Source organism: Mesoplodon mirus, assembly GCF_964341445.2.
Source record: "Mesoplodon mirus genome assembly, chromosome: 6".
NCBI classification, from domain to species: Eukaryota; Metazoa; Chordata; class Mammalia; order Artiodactyla; family Ziphiidae; genus Mesoplodon; species Mesoplodon mirus.
Genome location: NC_138982.1, coordinates 91,301,706 through 91,318,735, shown reverse-complemented (window position 1 = coordinate 91,318,735; position 17,030 = coordinate 91,301,706). Strand labels below are relative to the sequence as shown.

General features: G+C 38.5%; 1 protein-coding gene across 1 annotated transcript in view; it reads right to left on the bottom strand.

The window, feature by feature from the left end:
- Positions 1-17,030, bottom strand: part of MORC1 (MORC family CW-type zinc finger 1) — a gene marked incomplete at its 3' end in the record, with an annotated part of 191,442 nt that overhangs the window by 159,536 nt on the left and 14,876 nt on the right. The window contains exons 5-8 of the mRNA XM_082626190.1: positions 14,470-14,560; positions 13,706-13,814; positions 10,014-10,173; positions 8,114-8,219 (exon numbers count right to left, since the gene is read on the bottom strand). Coding sequence (XP_082482316.1) covers positions 8,114-8,219; positions 10,014-10,173; positions 13,706-13,814; positions 14,470-14,560 — 466 coding nt within the window. The remainder of the gene's footprint in view (positions 1-8,113; positions 8,220-10,013; positions 10,174-13,705; positions 13,815-14,469; positions 14,561-17,030) is intronic.

The window sequence follows — 17,030 nt, the reverse complement described above, 5'->3', positions numbered from 1 at the left end:
AGTTGTTATATTACTTGCTCTCGAAACCAAGATTATGTAAACTGTACCTGATTAGAAGTTCAAAGATCAGAAGTCATAAATGGAAAAGGAATCAGAAAAAGATCCACCTTGGGACCAGATGTATTCTTTCAGCCTTAAGAGTTAATGTTTTTCTAGTCCCTTAGTGAAGAGGAATTAGGTGTTATTGTCAGAATCCACTGACTTTTTAGAGGAGAAAACTACAGTGGCATTATTATCCCATCCCCAGGAAGAGATACTGCTGTCCCTTCTTGGCACCATCAAGGTGCTCACATCAGAAGCCATGAAATGTATAGCATCTTTGGTATAGAAATTATGCCTCCTCTTTACAATAATCCTTCCTCATAAAACCCCATCCTTGTCTTTAAAAAAACTTCTCTTGTGATTAAAGTGTGAAAACTTTTGTTGAAAAATCAAACAAACCAAAAATTCCAATGTGAACAATGTTCCATGTCAATTGTACATGTCCTGGGTCTGATCCATTTTTTTATTTTGTAATTAACTGCCTAAATGCTTTAAGAAGCTTCTGGTTCATTAAACAATCTGGAAACAGTAAGAATTTTTCCCAAATAGTTAGTTGTCAAATTATTCCTCTAATAATGTATTGTTTCCTGATGCTAGTGTTGAAATGCCAAGGCACTCTGAGATAACTTTTGGAAAATTTGAGCTCAAAGCTTTTAAATAGTATAAGATATTGTTTTTCAAACCAGTTGTTAAGCAGAGGACAAGGCCAGCAAGAAAAGGAGGAGTTGCCAGTAATGGAGTTGCCAGTAACAACTCTGAGCCTCCTTTCTGACATTGGCACATTAATGTTGGCAAAACGGTTCCCAGCAATTGCAGAACAGTAATTAGGCTGGATATTTTTTTCCAAAAGGAAAAAAAACCTCCATTTCTGTGTAAATTAAGAATTCCACATGTTAGAATGAGATGAGAAAAAATATAAATTAGAAAAATATAGAAAAGCTAATCTAAAGTAGGTTATCAAATGTTAAATTCTCTAACTGGTAAAAGAACTTTCAAAATTTCACCTCCATGGAAAAAGAAAAAGAAGTTGTCTAAGCTGATGTGTTACTTGGGTCTCAATATCTTAGTCTAAAGCTGCACTGTCCAATACGGTAGCTACTGGCCATGTGTGGCTATTGGGCACTAGTCCAAATTGATATGTGGTATATGTGTAAAACACACACTGGATTTCAAAGATTTAGAATGGAAAAAAAAACAATGTAAAATGTCTCAATATTTTGCATACAGAAATTGAAATTATAATATTTTATATATACCAGATTAAATACAAACATTATTGGGGGGAGGAGTCAAGATGGAGGTGTGGGAAGACACGGAGTTAGCGTCTCCCTACAACTAGGGCACCTGCCAGCCACTGGTAGGAGACCCTGATGCCCAAGGAGACAGAAGGAACCCCAGAGTGAACTGGTAGGACACAGGGGGACTGGGGCGGGGAGGACAAGTGGAGGCCAGACAAGATTGGCGCCCCTGAGGCCAGGGAGATCAGGAGAGGCAGGTGGGAGGGACTCTCCAGGAAGAGCAGGAGAGGAGCAGAGGGCGATCTCCTGACCCACTCGGGCCAGGGAGCCTGCTGAGCTCCCAAGCCAGTAACCCCCCCACAAGGCCCCATTCAGGTCACGTGGGTCCTGGGGGCATAGGAGGGAGGCTGGGGAGATCAGGAGAGGCAGGTGGGAGGGCCCTTCCCAAACCAGAGAAGCAGGAGAGGAGAGGAGGGCATTTACTCTGCCCACTTGAGCCCAGGAAGCCTGATAAGCTCCCAGGTGAGGTCCCCTGCCCTCTGAGACCAGGGGTGGGAGGCACACCTGGGCCCCTTCTGTTCCTTAGCGTAAGCTCCACCCCGCACAGTCCCCAGGGCCTTTTCCAGCCCTGTGGGTCCTGAGCATTGTCTCCGCCCACCACCCAAACCTTGCCCTTGCTTAGGCCCTGGTCTCCACAGACAAGGCCTTCCCCGTACCCCCCCACCCCGTTTTTTTTTCTTTTCCCTCCTCCTCTTTTTTATTACTGTGGTACTGATGTACCTTCCAGTTGCTGACACATCTATATTTTTATTTTTACATTCTTTCTATTTTATATTCTTTCTATATCTCTTAGCTTCCTAGTCTAATTTTATTTTTTACTTTGTTATTGTTCTTTCTTTTTTGCGGGGGGGGCACCCCACATGGCTCCTGTGGTGGGAGCTCTGAGTCCAAACCACTAGACTAACAGAGAACCTCAGACCCGAGGAATATTCATTGGAGTGAGGTCTCACAGAGTTCTTCATCTCAGCACAAAGATCCAGCTCTACCAAATAGCCTACAAACTCCAGTGCTGGAAGCCTCAGGCCAAACAACCAGTAAAACAGGAACACAATCCCACTCATAAAAAAAAAAAAAAAAGAAATGAGACAGCAAAGCAAGGAGCAAGGTAAAAACCTATAAGACCAAATAAATGAAGAGGAAATAGGCAATTTACCTGAAAAAGAATTCAGAGTAATGATAGTAAAGGTGATCCAGAATCTTGGAAATAGAATGGGTTGAGAAAAATACAAGAAATGTTTAACAAATATCTAAAAGAACTAAAGAACAAAAAAGAGAGATGAATAACACAGTGAATTGAAATGAAAAATACACTAGAAGGAATCAATAACAGAATAACTGAGGCAGAATGAATAAGTGAGCTGGAAGACAAAATGGTGGAAATAACTGCCAAGGAGCAGAATAAAGAAAAAAGAATGAAATGAATTGCAGAGACCTCAGGGACAACACTAAACGCACCAACATTCGAATTATAGGGGTCCCAGAAGAAAAGAGAAAAAGAAAGGGTCTGAGAAAATACTTAAAGAGATTATAGTGGAAAACTTCCCTAACACGGGAAAAGAATTAGTCACCCAAGTCTGGGAAGCACAGAAAGTCCCATACAGAATAAACCCTGGGAAAAACACACTAAGACACATATTAATCAAACTAACAAAAGTAAAGAAAAAGTATTAAAAGCAGCAAGGGAAAAACAAAAAATAACATACAAAGGAATCGCCATAAGGTTATCAGCTGATTTTTCAGTGGAAATTCTCCAGGCCAGAAGGGAGTGGCAGGATATTCTTAAAGTGATGAAAGAGAAAAACCTACAGCCAAGATTACACTACCCAGCAAGAATCTCATTCAGAATCGATGGAGAAGTCAAAAGGTTTTCCCACAAGCAAAAGCTAAGAGAATTCAGCACCACCAAACCAGCTTTACAACAAATGCTAAAGAACCTTCTCTAAGCGGAAAACACAAGAGAAGAAAAAGATCCACATAAACAAACCCAAAACAATTAAGAAATGGTAACAGGGACATACATATTGATAATAACCTTGAATGTAAATGGATTAAATGCCCCAACCAAAAGACACAGACTGCTCAATAGATACAACAACAAGACCCATATATATGCTCTCTATAAAAGACCCACTTCACACCTAGGGACACATACAGACTGAAAGTGAAGGAATGGAGAAAGATATTCCATGCAAATGCAAATCAAAAGAAAGCTGGAGTAGCAATACTTGTATCAAATAAATAGACTTTAAAATAAAGACTGCTACAAGAGATACGGAGGGACACCACATATTGATCAAAGGAGCAATGAAAGAAGAAGATATAACAATTATAAATGTTTATGCATCCAACAGAGGAGCACCTCAATACATAAGGCAAATGCTGACAACCATGAAAGGAGAAATTGACAGTAACACAAAAATAGTAGGGGACTTTAACACCCCACTTACACCAATGGACAGATCATCCAAACAGAAAATAAATACAGAAACACAAGTTGTAAATGATACAATAGACCACATATATCTAATTGATATTTATAGAACATTCCACCCCAAAGTGGCAGAATACACTTTCTTCTCAAGTGCACATGGAACATTCTCCAGGATAGATCATGTCTTGGGTCACAAATCAAGCCTTGGAATATTTAAGAAAACTGAAATCATATCAAGCATCTTCTCTGACCACAATGCTATGAGACTGGAAATCAATTACAGGAAAAAAACTGTAAAAAACACAAGTACATGGAGGCTAAACAGTGTGCTACTAAATAACCAAGAGATCACTGGAGAAATCAAAGAAGAAATTAAAAAATACATAGAAACAAATGACAGTGAAAACATGACAACCCAAAACCTACGGAATGCAGCAAAAGCAGTTCTAAGAGGGAAGTTTATAGCAATTCAATCTCACCTCAAGAAACAACAAAAATCTCAAATATACAATCTAACCCTGAACTTAAAACAACTACAGAAAGAAGAACAAAGAAAACCAAAAGTCAGTACAAAGAAAGGAATCATAAAGATCAGAGCAGAAATAAATGAAACAGAAACGAAGAAAACAATAGCAAAGGTCAATAAAACTAAAAGATGGTTCTTTGAGAAGATAAACAAACTTGATAAACCCTTAGCCAGACTCATCAAGAAAAAAAGGGAGAGGATGCAAATCAATAAAATTAGAAATGAAAAAGGAGAAATCACAACTGACACTGCAGAAATACAAAAGTTTATAAGAGACTACTACAAACAACTATATTCCAATAAAATGGACAACCACAAAGAAATGGACAAATTCTTGGAAAGGTACAATTTTCCAAGACTGAACCAGGAAGAATTAGAAAATATAAACAGACCTATCACAAGTAATGAAATTGAAACTGTAGTTAAAAATCTTCCAACAAACAAAAGTCCAGGACAAGATGGCTTCACAGGCGAATTCTATCAAACATTTAGAGAAGAGCTAACACCGACACTTCTCAAACTCTTCCAAAAAATTGCAGAGGGAGAAACACTCCCAAATTCATTCTACAAAGCCACCATCACCCTGATACCAAAACCAGAAAAAGATATCACAAAATAAGAAAATTACAGACCAATATCACTGATGAATATAGATGCAAAAATCCTGAACAAAATACTAGCGAACAGAATCCAACAGCACATTAAAAGGCTCATACACCATGATCAAGTGGGACTTATCCCAGGGATGCAAGGATTCTTCAATATACGCAAATCAGTCAATGGGATACACCATATTAACAAATTGAAGAAAAAAAAACATAGGATCATCTCAATAGATGCAGAAAAAACTTTGCCAAATTCAACACCCATTTGTGATAAAAACTCTCCAGAAAATAGGCATAGAGGGAAACTACCTCAACATAATAAAGGCCATGTATGACAAACCCACAGCTAGCATCATACTCAATGGTGAAAAATAGAAAGCATTTCCACTAGGATCAGGAAAAATACAAGAATGTCCACTCTCGCCACTCTTATTCAACACAGTTTTGGAAGTCCTAGCCACAGATATCAGAGAAGAAAAAGAAATAAAAGGAATACAAATTGGAAAAGAAGAAGTAAAACTGTCACTATTTGCTGATGACATGACACTATACATAGAAAATCCTAAAGATGCCACCAGAGAGCTACTTGAACTAATCAATGAATTTCATAAGGTTGCAGGATACAAAATTAATGTACAGAAATCTCTGGCATTCTTGTACACCAACAACGAAAAATCAGAAAAAGAAATTAAGGTAACACTCCCATTTACCATTGCAACAAAAAGAATAAAATACCAATGAATAAACCTTCCTAAGGAGGTGAAAGATTTGTACTCAACTATAAGACACTGATGAAAGAAATCAAAGATGACATAAACAGATGGAGAAATACCATGTTCTTGGATGGAAGAATCAATACTGTGAAAATGACTATACTACCCAAAGAATCTACAGATTCAGTGCAATCCCTATCAAATTACCAATGGCATTTTTTACAGAACTAGAACAAAAATCTTACAATTCATATGGAAACACAAAAGACCCCGAATAGCCAAAGCAATCTTGTGAAAGAAAAACGGAGTTGGAGGAAGCAGGCTCCCCGACTTCAAACTATACCACAAAGCTACAGAAATCAAGACATTATGGTACCGGCACAAAAACAGAAATATAGATCAATGGTACAGGACTGAATGCCCAGAGATAAACCCACGCACATATGGGCACCTAATTTACGACAAAGGAGGCAAGAACATACAATGGAGAAAAGACAGCCTCTTCAATAAGTGGTGTTGGGAAAACTGGGCAGCTACATGTAAAAGAATGAAATTAGAACACCACCTAACACCATACAGAAATATAAACTCCAAATGGATTAAAGACTTAAATGTGAGACCAGACACAATAAAACTTTTAGAGGAAAAAACACTCTTTGACATAAACCACAACAACATCTTTTTTGACCCATCTCCTAGATTAACAGAAATAAAAAAAAATAAACAAATAGGACTTAATGAAACTTAAAAGCTTTTGCACAGCAAAGGAAACCATAAACAAGACAAAAAGACAACCCTCAGAATGGGAGAAAATATTTGCAAATGAAACAACAGACAAAGGATTGATCTCCAAAATATACAAACAGCTCGTGGACATCAATATCAAAAAAACAAACAATCCAGTTAAAAAATGGGTGGAAGACCTAAATAGACATTTCACCAAGGAGGACATACAGATGGCCAAGAGGCACATGAAAAGATGCTCAACATCACTAATTATTAGAGAAATGCAAATCAAACCTATAATGAGGTATCACCTCACACAGGTCAAAATGGCCATTATCAAAAATGCTAGAAATAAATGCTGGAAAGGGTGTGGTGAAAAGGGAACCCTCCTACACTGTTGGTGGGAATGTAAATTTGATACAATCACTATGGAAAACAGTATGGAGGTTCCTTAAAAAACTAAAAAAAAAAAGAAAAAACCCCCAAAACTAAAAATGGAACTACCATATGACCCAGCAATCCCACTACTGGGCATATACCCTGAGAAAACCATAATTCAAAAAGAATCATGTACCACAATGTTCACTGCAGCACTATTTACAATAGCCAGGACATGGAAGCAACCGAAATGTCCATCAACAGATGAACTGATAAAGAAGACGTCGCACCTATATACAATGGAATATTACTCAGCCATAAAAAGAAATGAAATTGAGTTACTTGTAGTGAGGTAGATGGACCTAGAGTCTGTCATACAGAGTGAAGTAAGTCAGAAAGAGAAAAACAAATACCATATGCTAACACATATATATGGAATCTAAAACAAACAAACAAACAAAATGATTCTGATGAACCTAGGGCCATGACTGGAATAAAGACACAGATGTAGGGGATGGACTTGAGGACATGGGGAGGGGGGAGGGTAAGCTGGGACGAAGTGAGAGAGTGGCATGGACATATATACACTACCAAATGTAAAATAGATAGCTAGTGGGAAGCAGCTGCATAGCACAGGGTGATCAGCTCGGTGCTCTGTGACCACCTAGAGGGGTGGGATAGGGAGGGTGGGAGGGAGACGCAAGAGGGAGGGGATATGGGGATGTATGTATACATACAGCTGATTCACTTTGTTACACAGCAGAAACTAACACAACATTGTAAAGCAATTATACTCCAATAAAGATATTAAAAAAATAAATCCCGTCTAGCTCTAGCATGCTGACACTAAGAGACTATAGGCTCAAGCTAATAAGTTTTAAATTCAAACTTACTTTAGAGAAATCCAGGGTTAATTACTATTTCATATTTCTCCACACTTTTTCACCCATGCCCCCTACTGTTTTCTCAATTCTGTTTCCTATGGATCCCCAGTAGCCAAGAAAAATGAATGTCCATTTATTTATTTATAAACTGCAAGTATACAGTTCATAGGGCCATTCTGAATTGTCATTCAGTCATATTCCTCTGAATCACCTGTGGAACATATGAAAAATATTGATTCCTAGGCTTGATATCTGGAAATCCTGACTCAGTACCTTTGGGATGAGATAGGATCCTATACTTCTCAAGAAGCTACCTACATCACTCAGAGGCTCAGCCAGGTTTGGGAATCAGTCATCTAGCCTAACTCACTTCATCTGTAGCTGGGGTAAAATTAATCGTTCTAGAGACAAGGCGTGGTGGCCCCCGACGTGGCGCGAGGATGTAGAGCTCCTAACTCCAGCTCACTGCCATTGTTGACACCTGTTCTGACAAACACTCGTATTACTCACTCCTCAAGAGCTCCAGCCATCAGTATATCTTCCTTGTCAGTTTTAACATCCAACTCAGGTTCTCCATTGAGCAGAAGCTTCAAGTTATAAATAACCAGCAAAGTACCTAATGGAAGAATAGATATTTGACCCGTCAAGAGTTAACTAGACTATGTGTTAGTCATGGTGCTGTTATCTCACTCATGGAATTAAACCTGCTACAGACCAAATTCCTTTTTGTACTTCAGTAAATAATATGCTTGGATAAGTTCCAAGATATACGTCTTGTAGCAAATTCCACTCTCTGCCAAAGAGTGTTGAGCTTCTACAGTATAGCGCTTCTCTTGACTATTCAATTCATTATGTCTTTCAATGTGGATTCTTAAACTTTGGAACTCTTTTCACAATTTGCATTACAAAAACTGTTAGAAGCCTGAACCAAGTTTGTATTATAGGCAAAGCTCTCACTGGCAGAACTGAAATCAATGCACATAAGAACAAAGATGAATTTTCAACATTTGTATAAATATGAAGTACTGCTTTTAGACCCTGAAACAGGTGTTGGTAAACTTTTTCTGTAAAGGGCTAGATAATAAATACTTCAGGCTTTGCAGGCCTCTCAGATCTACTCACAACTCAACTCCACAGTTGTAGCATGAAAGCTGCCATAGGGAATACACAAATGAATGATGTGGCTATTTCCAATAAAAATTTACTAACAAAAACAGCTATGGGGCCAATATGGCCTGCAGGCGTTAGAGTTTGCTGACCCCTGCTCTAAAGCACAGTAAACAAAAAAATCCAAATTCTTTATGAAGTTGATTGTAACATAAAGACAAACACCATTGTCAGAGAAATTTTAAGAACAACCAATTACACTTTTTTTGGTAATACTAAAACAGAAGGGAGAACAGCAGAGTGACTAAGAATTTGGACTTGGACTTGGGAGCCTAAATACTTGGGTCTACATCCTGGATCAACCATTTACTAGCACAATGACCTCAGGTAAGTTTCCTAACCTCTCTGAACCTAAGTTTTCTAATGTATATGACGGAGCTCATGAGGTACCTAAAACACTGAGTTGTTTAGAGGATTAAATGAGTTAATTTTTATAAAGCATTTAGAAAAGTATTCAGGAAACAGTACATCTTTCACTTATATGAGTATTTCACCATTAGAAGGCAACTAAGAGATTACATTAACTGTCCATAAAGTATGCCACATATGTTAATGAAATGAATATTTATTTAATTGCCACTATTTTTCCGCTGTGAGAAAGGGAAAAGGATGACATAAAACATCACTTTTAAACAAAATGCCACAGGTTAGAGAAGAAATTTTGAAGGTAACACAGGCCAAGTCACAAAAAAAATTCTCAGAATTTTGCTATAAGCATAACATAAAACAGAATTTTAATATAAACATAACAGAATTTTGCATATAAACATTACAAAAAGTAGTATGCAAATAGTTTTCTCTAGAGTAGGAATCTTTTTGCTTCCAGATATGAAAAGTGGTAGAAGTCTGGAGAAAGACGGGCACAGAAACCTGGATTCGTTATTTTATAAATTGCTAACTCTCTTATAAACCCTGGCATCATCTAATCTTGGAGGCTGCAGGAAAGCATCTGGTGCAGAGACTGTGATTCCCTGCGGTAATAGCCTGTGTCATCCTCCTCTTACCCAGTGTCACCAAGCTCACACAAGTACAAACCTTCCTCCCTATGTCAGGGACTTAAGAATTATTCCCGTTTGGATTCTCCTGAGACAAAACTTATATAAATAAAATGAATAACTGCCCCATATGAGACTCCATGTGATACTGTAAATAGAAGAAAATACGAAATCATATTTATAGTCTTTCATAAGACACTGAAAACAAATACTTTCACATCAAAATTTCAGGGTTGTGATGATCTTACCACATTTCCCATAGATCACATCAAACTGCTGCATCAATTCAGCTTCAGTTTTAAACGGAGAATACTTATAAATTATAGACAATTCCGTTGAGAATTTCTGAGGATCATCTGTGACAGATTCTCTGGTTCTTGTTAACCATGAAGGTAGTGGAACCACAACCTATTAAAAAAACACACATCAATTTACTATGAAATAGACATAGAAAAATCATCATTCTTTTGTCTGATCCTAATTCAGTTCATTTACCATCCAGCCAAATTATAAAACACTAAGTTAAATGTTTACTTTTCCCAGGTATTCTAGTTTTATAAGGAAGAGACACATGACAAATATATATACTTGGAGTTTTATTCTAAAATGTTCCACTGTAGAATGTGGGAACAGATGGAATCTACCTCAGCCCCCTGTGGAATTATGGGTAGAATGGCAGAGGGGACAACAGTATCAGCATGTTAGAAGTTGAAAAGCATATCCAAGTATGACAACATATCCAAGTAACCAACCTAAAGCCCGTGCCAGGCAGGAGAAGCACTAGCCTGATTTACAATTCAGAGTCTGCTAAAAGGCTCAGAGACTGATGGCATGAATTAACTCTGGAGGTAGGGTAAAAGGAGAAGAGAGCTAGAAGTAGCATCCAGATCCCCACCTGGCAATAGCTCCTCCCCCACCTCCACAGGGACTGATGTTTATTAACTGGAAAGAGTGGAACAAAGCACGTCTGGATTAGAGGATATATCAGGCACACTTGGCAGGGGACCTTACTTAGATTAGAGGGATTAAATAAAAGTATACATATTGGATGCTGAGAACCCCAGATCTCTTCTCTCATTTGGCTCCCAGGAAGCTGTCAGTTAGACCTTCAGGCAGAAGCCTGTAGGAGTCTTCTTTGAGATATCTGACCAGCCCAGAAGGAAAGGCATAAGGCAAATTATATTGAGGATTTTCCAATAAAACATCTCAGTTAGATCCCATTATTGTGACCTGCATAGCTGTCAAGCCCCACCCACACTCTCAGAGCTTTCAACTGGCACTTTATTGAACTAATCTTTAAAGTATTCAGGATTAACAGTCATCTAAGAAAAGCCTCTAATGTGACAGACAGAGACCAAATAAACAAGCACAAACAAAGCAACTCAGTGGTAACAAAAACCAAAAAGATGAAAATTTCACGGGAAAAAAATCAATCATAGTTAATATCTTCAGAGCTCTAACAAGAAATACTGTATCCATGAAACAAGAGCCACATATCTTTAAAAAGGAATATTGAGAGACTAAAAACACTCCTTAGAAGTAAAGAATATGATTACAGAAAAAACTTTCCTTTTAAGGGTTGGAAGATAAATGTAAGAAAATCTCCCAGAAAACAAAACAAAAATATAAAGGACAGAAAACAGGAGAGAAAGGGTAAGAAAACTAAAGAACTGTCTCTAGACATCCAAGAGCTAAGAACAGGTGTTGTAAAAGGAGAGAGAAGATAATATGGATGGAAGAAAATCATGAAATATTACAGGAAAATATCCCAGAATTAAAGGACATGAGTTTCCAGACTGAAAATGTTCAACAATCACCCAGCACGATGGGTACAAATAGACCCACCCAAAGGCAAAACACTGAAATCAGAACAGAGGGGGAAAAGCCCTCCCAAAAATAGAGGGGGAGGGGAGAAGAATGGGTCACCTAGAAAACTCAGGAATCTAAATGGCTTCAGACTTCTCAACACTAGAAATTATAAGATCATGGAGCAATGCCTTCAAAATCCTGAAAGAAAACTAATTCCAAGAAAAAACATCAAGCCAAACTATCATTAAGTGTTTGGGTGGGATAAAAACATTTTCATGCATGTGAAGTCTCAAAATATTTTACCCCTCATGCACTCTTGCTGAGAAAGCTAATGGAGGATATGTTACACCAAGAAGAGGGAGCACAGTAGGAAAGACCTGACACAGAAGAGAAGTAAAGAGAATTGCCAGAATGATGGCAGGTGCATATCCCAGGATGGCAGCTGAATACCAGCCATGGAAAGCAGGAATGTGAGGTGCAGCACATAAGAAGATTCCAGAATAGAGTCCTTCAAGACGGTGGAACCATCAAAATAATAGGTTGAGACTGGGGTTAACACAGTGATAAAAGACATATAAGACCAAGCAAATATTCAGTGATAGCGATAAGCATACAGAACACTAAGCAGGCAATTAGTAATTATTAATTAAAAGTTTTGCAGGAGAGAGAAAAATAATAGTTTATGACATGGTATAATTGTATGTAGTGCCTATATAGTCTCTAATGTAAATAGTGAATATTGGCACAACCAAAATTACAACTGAGCCATATTGAGGGTGGAGAATTGGAAGGGTATGTATGTGTGATGGGAGCAAAGAAAAAGAAACAGATAAATCCTCCTGTTTTACAGTGGGAGGTTAATAGAATAGATAATGCCTAAATCAAATCAAGAAGTAGCAATACAAGCATGTTATATAGAAATTTACAGGAAAATAGCAAAAGAATCAGCTAATACTGTTGAAAGAGATTGCCTCTGTAGAAGTGGAAATGGAAAGGGGCTGCAGGCTTTAGTTTAAAAAAAATAAAAGGAAATGGCCCATTTTGGGAAAACTATAACCTCAGCTTTGGCCCAATTTCCCATATCCTTTACGTACAAAAAGTACAATATAAATGCTTAAAGTATTGCTTTTCCTCATGTCAGAATCCCACTCAGCTACTCCCTATTGCTTCCAGACTATTCCTGTTAACCAGCCCCACTCCACTGCTGCCAGCGGGCATGCTGGGCTCCTGCTGGACTGTCGCTCCAAACCCCACAGTCATCTCAGGCCTGAGACTTGCCACATGCCATTTCTCACCATGTACCAACCCTTCCAGTTACACGTTGTCCTCTCCCCATAAAACCCTCATTGGCCACTCAAGGCTCTCTCATCTCTCCATCCATATCACTGCTTTTGACAATTGAGTAACAGCAGGAACACATACTCATTGAACAGCATGCTTTTTAAACACCCCTGTTTTTTAATTTATCCAGTTCATATGTGTCTGCCTTATTTGGTGATAAGACTGAAAATACTGATGGTCAGGTGGTCCCGCTTGTTTTCTACCTTCCACAGGGTCTACCCAGTGCTAGGCAGACAGCAGCTCCTCAACATGTATTTGCTATATTGAATTATAACTGATGTTCATAATACTAAACTCAGACACTGCAAATTAATAAAATGTCTCTGGGTCAGCAAATGGAATTGAAATTATGGTCAACAGAGTTACAGTTTTAAGTTTGCTTTGCATTCAATTTCTTTAGATGTTGTTTTCCAAGTCTTTTGAATCCAATATTCTATTTTAAAAATGATACTCTAATTTACAGACAAGTGGTGGAAATGTTTTACAAGCTTCTTCCAAAAAGCTCATTGTGCCAAAGGGAGCCTCTTATTCTGGAAAATTTGTGTACGTGGATAATAAAAATAAAGTTCTGAAAACTGTCTAGGAGTTACAAACCTACTCAAGGAAGGATCAATAGGACAGGCCTCCAATGACCCCAGAATGGCCAGCTACCCTCTCTCCATTTCCAAAATATACTCTTAAATTTCTAAAGCATAATCAGAAAGAACCCATGGTAGACTTTACCTCCTGAAACGGTAAATGAAAACAATTCCATTACCATGGGAACCGAAGGAAAATTCTCAACCCTTACCTCACTTAGACCTTCTCTTTCACAAAATGTCTGAGAAAAAAACACACAGGTCATCGTTTCTTCCTTCTTTGTGAAAAGAATAAAGTCTTTTCCAATCCTCATGGATCCACTATATTAAAAATCAAGAACATAACGGTTTACATCTCAAACACTAGAAAGAAGGAACAGGCGAGCATGATATTGTGTACTGTACCAGGTTGTTCTTTTCATAGAAATAACTCCACTGTTTTGCTGACTCATCACCAAGAGTGTATGATTTTTTTTTTTTCTCAAAGCAGAGCAGAATTTGAACTAATCCAGGCCCACATTCTGGCTTGAGATAAGGTGCTGTCCATGGCTCCAGCAAAGAACAATCATCTGTCCCTGGCAGGTGCTACACAGGTGATCGTAGCCTCATGTCCTCACTTTTCTTTGAGGCAGACCACTAACATAAGCCGTGGACACATATAACACCTACACTAAGATACACTTTGAGAAACAACAGGACATAGAGATGTGATGAAGCTTTAAGCTACAGGGGTGCTACTTCAGCCATCTCTGAAAAAAAGATTCATCATCTATTTAAGAATTACATTTTAAATTTTAATTTAAATTTTAATTAAATATTAAAACATTGTAAAGGTTCAAGTCAGTTATGGGTAGTGGAAATTCTAAAACAAGATAGGACTCTCAAGTTTATATTTGTTTCTAAGATTTCCTTTAACCAAATATTATTCCCAATAATCAAAATCAATAATATATGCATTAAGGAAAACAATTCTCACCTTTTAAGACCATTGCCATATTGCCCAATAAACTTCAAAGTTGGTAACTGTTTCTTGGATGTTCCAAAGTAAATGACATCTGAAGCTTCCTCTATAATTGACAAAGACATGTAAGTGGTTAGGACTTATGAGTCATTCACACTGGCCAGAGGTCCAGTTGTCAGAATGTCACACATATATTAGGACAAATCCATACTTGTTGGGTCAGTCCAAAGACAAGGATCCTTGTCAGGCCCCATAATCTCTGACCAGGATCATAACGGCAATATATTGAAGGAGGTCAGACAGACCGAGCCACATGACTCTGGGGAAGTAGAGCGTTAATTTCCTTGTCCCTGGGCTTCCCTGGTAGTGCAGTGGTTAAGAATCTGCCTGCCAATGCAAGGGACACAGGTTCGAGCCCTGGTCCGGGAAGATCCCACGTGCCATGGAGCAACTAAGCCCGTGTGCCACAACGACTGAGCATGTGCTCTAGAGCCCGCAAGCCACAACCACTGAGCCGACATCCCACAACTACTGAAGCCCATGCGCCTAGAGCCCATGCTCTGCAACAAGAGAAGCCACCGCAATGAGAAGTCCACACACCGCAAGGAAGAGTAGCCCCCACTTGCCGCAACTAGAGAAAGCCCACGCTCAGCAACAAAGACCCAACACAGCCAAAAATTAATTAATTAAACAAAATTTTCTTGTCCCTAAAAGGGAACTACTAACACTTATATCACAGATCTGTTGATGGAGATAAACAAAATGAATTAAATGAGATGATGTGTTAACCTTAAAGACAATACATGCCATTTAATAAATGCTAATAAATTAAAGGTTCTATAATTATTTGTACCACTAGTAATTTTCTATGCTTTTGGCACTTATCCAGTCCCACGTGAGACTGAGAAGGGCAGAATAGCTTTTGGTCTGCTACTAATTGGGAAGGGCTGCTTATTTCAGACTTTGAGAGTTATTCTCCTGATCTCTCCAGGGCATTCTGGAATTCTAGAGAAGAATCCTCTGAACTCCAGAATACACATACCTCCAAGAAACAAGAATGCTCCCAGGGAAATAGGAAAAGACAGAAATGGGTCTCCCAATTGGGCTACCTGAATACATGCTCCAGAATTGTCCTGAGGACCCTGTGTCAGTCTGGGGGCAGACATGCTATAGTTCAGTGGCACATGGCAGGAGGTGTGTAAAGACACTCCGCTTGTCTGAAGCTAACTGGACATTTTATCACATGTGCTTATTAAGGGTTGGCTATTAGACGAGGGTATCCATAATGATGTTAGCTACTGCTTATTATTTAGTATGTGCCAGGTACTATATCATATACTTTATTTGCACCAACTACTTAATATTTATAACAAGCCTACAAGGAAGATACTATTATTATTATCTACACATTACAGATGAGGAAATTTAAGTTTTAGGAGTTTATGTAACTTTCCCAAGGTCACACTGATAAATGGTACCCACAGAACTATCACCCAGAGTTGCAGAAGACCAAATCCCATGGTTTTTATCACACACCATACAGACGCCCATGTATGGTGGCCAGAGTTCTGAGCACAGGGACAGAACACTGAATAGGACAGGCATGACTCTCTCCTCAATAACTTTATGTCATGGTAGGAGAAAGAAGGAGACAAACAAGATCCTTTCGGAGAGCACTAAGTAAAGGAAATAAAACCAGGGTAATGTTACAGCGAATTAACAAGAATGTAGCCTGCAGATAGAATGCTCAGGGAAGGCCTCCTTCATAAGGTGTCATCTGAGATGAGATTTAAATGATGAAGGGCCAGCCAGGTGTGGCTGGAGTGCTATAAGCAAGGAAGTGCGAGGTATGAGAAAAGGTCAAAGAGGTGGACAGAGGCCAAATAATGCAAGAAATTGAAAGTGTTGCTGAGGAATATGAATTTTATTCTAAAGTAATGGAAAACCACTAAGGGTTTTAAGCAGGGGCATCAATATGATCTATTAAAAGAAAAAAAATCCACTCAGGATGGCTGTGTGGGACATGCACTGTAATGGGGCAAGACTGCAAGTGAAAAGAGTTTGGAAATCACCACAGTCATCTTCTAAGGGTCAAGATTGATCGAGCTCAGCTTGGACAACAGACGGATTCTATTTTCAGTCATCAGAAAAACTCTTCCAACTTATCACCTGAGTCCCAACATTAATAAAGAATTGCTCTCAACACTACTGGGCCTTTTAAAAATACAACTGTATATGTCAACTGAAGTGAGTTTCTTCTGAAGATCTGAATATTTGTCACTTGCCTGTGTTTTGATTATTTTGTTTGTGGACCCATATAAAGGAGTTGCTTCTTTTTTTAAGGAATTGCTTTAGAATATGTCACACATAGTCTTTTACCATTCAGACCAAAGGGGTCTTTGGAGACTCAAAAGAAGATAATTGCTCTATTTTTTATTCTTAGCTTCTATCAGCACCGATGATCATTCTTTCCTCTGGTGTGGAACTGACCAGAACACTACCATATTATTTGAACTCCCTCACTGTTTGTTAAATCCGGTGGTCAAAAAGCCTAGCTTGAGGGACATACACAAGTG